General features: G+C 38.5%; 1 protein-coding gene across 1 annotated transcript in view; it reads right to left on the bottom strand.

The window, feature by feature from the left end:
• Positions 1-422: 422 nt before the first annotated feature.
• Positions 423-9724, bottom strand: part of LOC104077806 (PH-interacting protein) — a gene marked incomplete at its 3' end in the record, with an annotated part of 60210 nt that continues 50908 nt past the window's right edge. The window contains exons 13-15 of the mRNA XM_009579176.1: positions 8825-8953; positions 3572-3797; positions 423-560 (exon numbers count right to left, since the gene is read on the bottom strand). Coding sequence (XP_009577471.1) covers positions 423-560; positions 3572-3797; positions 8825-8953 — 493 coding nt within the window. The remainder of the gene's footprint in view (positions 561-3571; positions 3798-8824; positions 8954-9724) is intronic.

Raw genomic sequence — 9724 nt, 5'->3', positions numbered from 1 at the left:
TTTAGTGCGCATGGTGGTGCTGGGTTAACCGTTGGACTTGATATTTTTAGAGGTCTTTTCCAACCTTAATGATTCTATGATTCTATGATTCCTTATTTGAGGCAACTCAGGTTTCAATCAAGTAGGTGGCCAATTCCAGATTAAACAGTAAGGTAGTTACTTCTCAGGGAACGTAGTTGCTGCAAGTTTCCCTGAGTGAGCAGACAACAACTTTAACACAGGTAAGTTTGTAATGTTAAGAATCCTAAGATTTTGCAGAAAGGTAAAAAAAGACGGGAAAGCTGTATTATTTTCTATGGCTCCATACCTGCTTTCTAGTAGTTCAACAAAATGCATAAATCATGCACAATAATGTGATTTACGTTTTCCACTCTCAGCTGTTTCAGTAGAAAAGCCACAATACCCATCCCCCAGTAATCTACCTCTGCTTATCCGGCTGGTGCTACTGGTTCCTGCCTCCCCAGAACGTCTCTGGTCCTGCTCTTGCTGAAGTCTTTGAATCATGCTATCCAACGGACTAACTTCTTGATTTGCTTGTTGACTAAGAACTTGATTCAGTCCTGTGAAGTAAAACATACAAGAGAACAACACACAAATGTTAAAGAACCAAATGTTACAAACAGCTCATCTTAGTTTTAGCTTTGAAACTTACAAGTACAGTATATAATCACATGTGTAAGTATGGGCTAATGCATATTTTTGTAACAGCCATTTTTTAAACAGGACAACTTTTTTTCTTTATATTGAGAGCATTGTATTTTCTGGAGCAGGGTCAAGATGATCACACGCCACTCCCAATAAAAGTTTAAATTTGATCAAGTGCCAGCAAGTCACAGAAGCTTAATAAAACAGTCGTCTGTCAGCTTAGTCAATGTAAATTGTTCAAATGCGTGCTTAGCCTGCCCCAAATGCATTATAAAACACTTTCGTATAAACTTCAATGGAAGAACTACATCAAGAAGGTCTAACTGAATTAGAGAAGAATTATCTATACTGGATAACAGCAAGCAGTAAAAATGCTTGATTGAGCTCCACGTAGGCATAAAGATGACACCAGTTAAGTAATGCTAATTTTCTTTGGTATGTAGAACAGCTAGGACACTTCCTTTTGGGTGTCCTGTCAAGACACCTCTTGCACAAAAGACAGGAAATAGCTCTCACAGAAGTGATTACAAGGTGATAATACTGCTTCTGTGCAGCAAGCAAAAAATACAGCATGTAAGCATAAACAACACAAAACCTTTTTTCATACTCACAATGGACACAAAAAATTAGAGAGGTATGGAGAAAAAGGCAAGGGTTACAGTACTGATTTGAAAAGGAAGTCAGATACCTCCACACAGAATAGTTAGATGGTGGAGTGGAGTGGTGGGAAGCTCTGCGGTCAAGGGAAGCAGAACTTGCAAAACTTTGTAATGAGGGATGACAATGTTCAAAGAAACAAGCTACAGAAATTATCTTTCCAGCGTGATTCCAGAGAGATATCATAGTATACACTGCACTTTGCAAGATCAAATGCAAGATATTACAGTAATTGTGCTATGAAATGAAGAGCTTTGATTATGGCTAGACAGAAGCAGCCATCTCTTAATAGATGATGGTATGCAGAAAAAACATAAATATTTAAGATAGTGCTTTCAGGGTTTCAAGGTTATTGTAGTTGAAGTCAACTTCCCTAAAGCAGCAGAAGCTTGGAATCATGGAATGAGCTCTGGTATAACCACAGTTGGATGTTTTCTGACTCATGTAGTGAGACAGTCACATTCATTTGGTGATTTCATGAACACACATACTGTCTACTGAAAACAATGGAACTACTATTAGTAACCCAAGAATGATCTTAAATAAGGAAACTGCCACCTAAACAAAATGAATGTTTTTTTAATGTATCTAGCTTGAGAGATTTTGCATCCGCAAGTAACAGCAAGTTTTTTTAAAAAATGAAATAATAAAGACACTGGTATGTATTTGATTTTTTCCAAAACATCTGGTTTAAGGGACATCTAAGCAGTAACCAAGCATGACTATCTAATTCGCCCTGCTCTTGCCCCTACCGAAAACTTGACAAGAAATAAATTGTCAGTGCTCTGAGGGAGATCCATCAAATCCCACAATAAAGTTTCAGAAAGAAATAGAGCTTCCTTAGTGGAAAGGAACATATAAAATACATGACCACAGTTCAGCTCTGCATAAGACGGCATATATTGTTGCTAAACTGTAAAGAGGTAGAAGAATGTCTTCTATATCTCTAAAATTTCTCTGGTACTCTGTCAGCCTGGTTGATGGCTTCCTGTTATTAAACAAAATGCTATGGACATCATCTTCCTATAGGCATTCATGTGTCATGCAGCCACACCATTAGATTTAATATTGTTGGGTCCATGTGCAGTCTGACTTGTTTCAAAGTATTATATTGGAGAATGTGCCCAGGACATTTTCAAACTTGGAGAATTTCAGAATGTCATGGATCCATGCTGTAACAACGAAGTAAAATCGCATACTGCCTTGGAAATCGAATTTAGCTTCAAAGCCACTAGCTAAAAAGTTAGAGATAAAACATGGCATATATTCACCAGAAAGGATTTTTTCCTTTTTTTCAATTGCTTCTCAGGTAGCATTTCTTCCTATAATTTTAGAGGAAATATGGAAATGCTCCTTAAAAATTATTATTTAAGTATTCAGTGGCTTGTAATCGTCAGGTCTACAAATGAGGATAAAGAGATGTTTTGGTAACAACGCTGTTAGTTAACCTTCCTGGAATGTCTGACACACCACAGGCTTAAGTATGGTGTACATATAAGCCACTATCTACAGGCACAGTCAGTTTTCCCATATTTTCAAGAATATCCAAATACTTAACAATTCTTATCTTGAAAACATTTAAAGCTACTTTCACCAGTCACTGTTTGCTCATTCCTACTAATATCAAACTAGTGACACGTAACAAGTAGGCATCATTTTTACATCCCCACCCACGTGGACCACGTTTAGGCAGTTTCCAACAGCCAGCCACTGGCCCAAAATATGCATGTTCCTCCCATGTTGTGTGCATGGAGAACATAACTTTCAAGGAACTTCCTAGATTTTGTATCCTCATCAAGTCTTCAGAGTTCTCCAACCAAATCATCAAAGCTCAAGCTGAATGACTGCCTTCATCTAAAGAGGAGGATTTCGCATGTTTCAGGTATCCTCTCATTTTTCTCTTCTTGTAGGTGTTACCTGTTCCAACTGATCTGTGAAAGATCAGTCTATTTCCTAGGTTTTCTGAAGTAGGAAATCTTACCCAAAGAGATCAACTGAAAGCTCACTTAGCATCATACACCATTCCAACAAGGAAATGAGCTCCAAGCTAACTGGTGTTGTAGCATCAACTAGTACTGACTTGATTGATGACAATACTGTAAGTGAAATTGTCACAAGCAATCAGTGCCAAGGACATTGCAATTCTTCCACACTACGTGAACTACTATGCCCAGAAATGAAGAAAAAGGACGACAAAGTGAAAGGGAAAGCGTAGAACACTGGAGGTAACTAGATAGGCTACTGTGTACTGAAGCGAAATTTTCCATACCTGAAGATGTCACTCCCATCTGAGGAATAAGCTGTTCTTCCCTGCAGTTCTCACGTCCAGGAACTAGCCTTTGATACCTTGCAGGATGAGGGTTGCCATCCACATCAACCAAAAATGGGGGAGGCATAAGGTGTGGAGCCTGCTGTGTCTGTTCATCCAGGACAAAGTTGTTGGCATCACGGATAAGGGGCCGATAATCACTATGAAAGAACATCTGATCTGCTATCTGTAAACAAAGTCATTTTGTAATTTTTTTAAAGAACCTATTAAAAAAAACATACAGAAGATAATTGCCAGAAGTATTTTTAACAATGTTACTCATGGTCACTTTTGCAAAAGCAAGGTTATAAGCTGATCTGTTTATCTCGGTTTAAAGGGGAAAATTTAATGACTCCATGATTTTTTTTTTTCCCCCACTACTCCTTTTCTATATTATAGTGCAAGAAGAACAACCCACATGTTTGAGGGTGAGGAGCATTTAAAGAACAGGGGAATGGGGCAATATTTAACTACGTGAAGTCATCTGACAGAACACAGCATGGACATACTTAATAGGTTACAAATTTTCTTCTATACTCTGAATATATGTATATTTTGATAATGAAAACTGTGCCACAGACTTATGAGCTATGGTGTAGGAAGAAGAGGAATAGGAAAATATTTATCACATCATGTCATTGCCAAATATTTTAATGCCTGCAGCCAAACACATATATTCTTATTATAATACCAGATACGTGAAAAAGTTCCAGTAGATAAAATAAAGCTGATCTAAAGTTGAATTCTTCAGGTTCAAAGTTTTCTTTTTTATTTCAGCCCACCTGCTCATAATTTATTCTAGATGACTTTCCACAGACACTCAAGACTGAGGAATTCTTTCGTCCACATAGTACGTAAAAAGGCTTATGCTCCACCCCTCACTAGCACTTGCATCTCAGTATTGTGCAATCAGAAAGATATTGAACCACAAGGAGAAAAGAGAAAGAGAACACAAGACAAGCTGGTGCCGTATACTACACATCCCAACACTACCTTCTGGCAAGCAAAGCCCTTGGCAGCTCATGTACTCAGTTTAACTTTGAACAAGTAAAAATAACATCATCATTCACACAAATTTCCAGTGCAGCATAAAAATGATTGAACAATCGACTCAAGGCATAGAGATCTCAAAAAACACCTAAGACAAGTATTTGAGCACAGACAGAGGCAGGCCTGAGTTGTCGTAGAACATACTCTGATTTCTGAAGAGTATGCTCTGTTGTGACCAATCCATAACATAGTTTCCAGTAACTTGTTACGTAGAAATCAGTAACGCAGAGGTTACAGCATCTACTCAGAGGTCTGGTTTCTCAATGACAAAGTTCTCCTGTCCTAGATGTGAGAAGACCAGACAGGAAAGATGATGACAAATATCTGCCAATTACAACATGAGAAAGTGCCTACATGCATCCACGTGAGGTGGATAAAAAAAATTAAAAATATCATAGGAATCATGGGATCTGGACCCCACAAAAATTCAGAAAAATAACAACAGGAAGAAAATTGGAAAGAAGCATGGAAAGATGCAATGGCAAAGAATTTACTTCAGGGATTCAAAAGGTTACCCTCACAAAGTGCGTATGGACAAGGTGATATCCCACTGCAGTAAGAAGCCCTGACTGGATGAAGTCTTGTTGCCAGATTCTCTGTTAACTTAACAGAGGCTGAATGAGAAAGATGCAAGTACTTTCATGTGTCTGACTGACAGAATCAAGGCCTGCTTAACAACTTTGTTCCTTCAGCTCAAATAGCTCAATATGATAAAGATACAGGGCCTCTAAGAGGACTTACGATTTTCCCTAGAATGATAATAGTAGACTATCCAGTACTTTTACCTAGGGCAAATTTTCCTATTAAGTACTTCCCACACTGAGAAATAAGAGATTCCAATGGCACGATCATACAGATTGTAAGTTCTAATGTGCTGTGTTGTCTGCATCCCAGGTTTTTTAAGCCTTTTGAAAGGGAAGATCTGAAAATCCTTCCTTAGATTTAGCGACCTCTACCAGAATAGTCTCTGGTGCAAGATCATGAGGGACTTCTTTGCAACTACCCTTCTGTGTATTCTGTACCTCAATGAAGTATGGTACAGAGAGTAAACAACAATTTTTTTACTCCACGAGATAAGAATGGCATTTCATGGAGAATGCAGGCTCAGATCAACTCTCAGGGAACCCAGGACAACAACCTTATCCTCAGGCTATTACAAATCCTGAGAAAAATCAAAATAATTAGACATTTTAGAGAATCTTAAATGGCTATGTTCAGCAGACAACCAGTTACTAACAATCAGACCTATTTCTTGACATACTATTAGAGATCAAATTCATGACAAAAAAAAAGATACTACACCACCATTAGGACGTATGAGTCCTCTGTACACACGACTTCACAAACCCAGCTTGGGTTTCAGTGGGAAAGCTTTCTACAAGGTCTGAGCTTGTGAGCTACAAATACACTCTCCTTCAGTAACTCCACTACACATTCAGAACGCTCAGTTTCTCCAAATGGGCACACCTACACAAACGCAAAGAGATCTTCCCCACTACTGCACCAGTCCACCACACAGGAGCTGTCAACTTGCAAAGAACTGTGGTTTGGGCAGTCTATAGGAACTAAAGCCTTAGAAAGCTCAGAGATCTAGTCTAATCAAAGATTTAAAATCAAGAGAAAGGTACCTTATGCTTTCATTCCTGGACAAGTTTCCACCTAAGCAAGAACTTCTTGCATGAAGTGCACATGTCCTGTTGACAGTGAGCTCAGCTCATCTCTGATGATCTTCACACTCAGAAATCTCAGCTGAGATTGGCTCAAGGCTCCCTTAATTGGGTCAAATAACAAAGGAGCCCCAAACACGCAGCAACTGTATTCTCCCCCCTCTCAAGAATTACTCCACAAAAAAAAAAAAAGTATCATCAAAAAAGGAAAAAAAAAAAAACCAACCCACAAACCAAAAACACCCCATCGCCTTCGTAATGGCCAAGATCACACTGGGGAGAAAAAAGCCTGGACAGTGGTTCCAGGCAACTAGGAAACATAGATACTATCTGAACATAACATGAAAAAACCATACATGTGGAAAACCAAGAGCTTGTTCTCTCAGCAGAGCTAACACTATCTCAGCTATGAATCTTTGTCGTGAGCAAAACTCGCAAATGCAGGAATACAGGACAGGTTACCACACTCCTTTCTTCTGTAAAAATCATTCCCCAAGATGGATGGAAACCATTTTAAAGCCAAAAAACCACAAGTCCTACCAGAGCATATTCTCAGAAGACGTCTGAAAAAAACCCAAATATCTGAGAGTGAGAGAACAGAAAAAAAGAACACCTAATCTCCAGCACATATCTATCTATAGTTACATTTTTCCATAAAGCAGGTCAGACAAAAATGAAAGAGGAGATGAAACCAGACAAGAAAGAGATTGGAAATGTCCAAGTTGAGTTTTCTGAGAGTTGAAGACTGAGATTAAAGAGGTACAAATGTCATCCTATTTGCTCCCATTTCTGCTACAGTCAAGAATGCCAAGATTGCCATTGGCACAGTAACAGCTGGAGAAGATAATTTTAAATCACCCAGTAAGTGAAAAATTTTAAACATAATCTTTTCTCAGAGGCTGCAGCGAAAACCCCAAGAAAACAAAGGGTCCGTGGAGTTCAAGAAGTGAAAAACAATACTTCAAACAGACCTAATCCCTCACAAGGTAAATTCTCAAATGGCAGTGTAAAGGAAACTCCTGGTCCATCACAGCAAAGACAAAAAGGATCTTCGTTTCAATTTAATTTCCAACGTTTCTGAGTAGTAGGGGACTATACATTTCCAAAATGATTGGAAAGAAAAATAAAAAAAGAACAATTCATGGACATCGTGAGAAAAATGCTTCTATTAAAACAAGCTTTAAAGTTTGGAAGAGTAAGACCTCTGAAAGACAAAGACCTTGAAAATGATCTGATAATCCTGGTTTTCCTTTTTTGTGGTGTCTCTGCTCTTGTTTGTTTTCTTTGGAATGGAAGTGGAAATGCACAGCTAGTAATAGCTGAGGGACAGCAACAGCAGCCAAGTACTGAGTACTTCAAATTATAGTTGAGAGACAAGAAAAAAAAAATTCCCAATATGCAAATGCTACTGTAACTAGCATCAAAATAAGAGCTGGAAAACTACAGAAAGAAATGCAGTGGCTTACAAGACAAAGATTAAAATTCCTTTTGCTATCCCTCCTTCAGGGCCCTCTGCATTGCTGTTTGCCAAAATGCTTTCAAGGCCAGCCTGAGTCCAAAGATCCAAAGGACGAGGCAAGATCCAGAAGACAGCACTTCACGAATAACCTTCAAGTATCAGCTACAGAAGCAGAGATTAAAATCTTGGAGCAGGTATGTCTCCTTAAGTCTTAGAAAGAGGGAGAAGAGACACACCTCACCCCTTCCCTGGGTGGTAAAAGAAAAACTAGGGCCTTGTGGGCACTCCAAACTAGGTAACCTGCATGGTTCATAGGGCATGTTCATCCACAGAGAAAAAAAAACCACTACCACCACGTATCTTTAGTCATGAGGGTCTGTGGCAAGACACCCACACTTAGAATACACAATGTAGACTATGACATTAGAATAAAGATGTAATATTTTAATTACACAGTAACGGTGGAACATTGTTGTGTAACCACCAAAGCATCCACGACAGCAGAACTTCATTAGCAGACATAAAATTGTAACACTAGAACATATAGTACGTTTATTGTAAATAATTGTCTCCCAGGCTATGCAATGTTTAAATACAGACAACAGGAATTATTACACGCTCCCTATTACACACTTCCCCCCCGCCTTTTTTGGTCTTAGTTAGAAACTAGAAAAATATTTAAAGCAAAATGTTTAACTATTATCAATTCCACTGCAGTTTATTCACATTATCCATGTGGATCCACTAGTAGACACTTGTAACCTCATCACTTAAAAGAGTAGACGGTGACTGGGTGATTTTTTTTAATTGTTTTGTTTTGGTTTTTAAATTAGTTTTAACTTCCCATGTAAACAGTAGTTTCCATAGTTTAAAAAAGGCAGTGAAACAAACCTCAATGTCAACAAGAATCTGAAACATCCCATACTACTGGCTCAAAATTGTGTTAAGATACACCCCCTTAAAATGAAGCACTGAAGGGAAGTTTGCACAAATGCATTCAACACAGACAAACATTTTGACTTTCATCTTGCACTGTACCTTGTCATATTTGCTACTGGAACCAAAGCCAAAAATCAGAAGGTGACCGTGAGAATCAGTACATGCAAAATGCTGTCCATCAGGAGAGCACTTGCAGTCAAAAACTGCACCATGTCCTTGTCCTTCAATCTGAAATACATCAACATACAAAATAATTAAGTTACCAGAAATAAATCATTTTCAATTATGATTCTCAAAACTGTGGTTCTGATGTTGAAATTTATTATAAAATCTGTAAGACAGTATACTGCTAGATGGAAGTTACATAGCCTACTTTTTAGCTATTCACTTTTCAGTGAATTTTGTAATAACGGTCATGAAAGATGCCAAATTGATAGTAGTAGAAACTGACAGACTTTATCCACAAAGCAGGCACAGTATAGGAAGTGAAAATAAAAGCTTCCCCTTGAGCGTCCTGCTAATGAGCCTAACCAGAGAGCTGGGTCCAGTTCAGGGCTTAGTCACTACACCCTTTCGATCCTCTGCCTTTCTGCTAAGCTAACCCAGTAGCATTGGCTGCTGCGGTGTTTCAGAACACCTGCCTGCTAGAAAACGCACTGACATAGACAACCCACATTACACAACTTAGCAACTGCCTGTTTCTGGAATTCCTACTCCTAATTTATTGGAGTGGGGGAGGTGTAGATTTGTGTAAAAACTCCGCTTTTTAAAGGAGAACTGCAAAGATTTTAAAAAAGGAATTTTTACCTGATACTCATTTTCTGTTTTCCAGTTCCATTAAGCCAGAACAAATGGGTTTTTGTTTTTCCCTGCAACCTGTCAATCAAGCAGAGGTGACCAATCACCACTCTGAATTTTCATGTCTTCAGCACCTCTTCAGAAAGCCCCTTTCTATTCTCCCCAGCAAAGCACTTTTGCATTTTCTTTAAAGAGACACCA

This window comes from Fulmarus glacialis, unplaced genomic scaffold, assembly GCF_000690835.1.
Source record: "Fulmarus glacialis isolate BGI_N327 unplaced genomic scaffold, ASM69083v1 scaffold17160, whole genome shotgun sequence".
Taxonomy (NCBI): domain Eukaryota; kingdom Metazoa; phylum Chordata; class Aves; order Procellariiformes; family Procellariidae; genus Fulmarus; species Fulmarus glacialis.
Note: the sequence above shows the minus strand (reverse complement) of the source record. Positions and strands in the feature narration are given on the sequence as shown.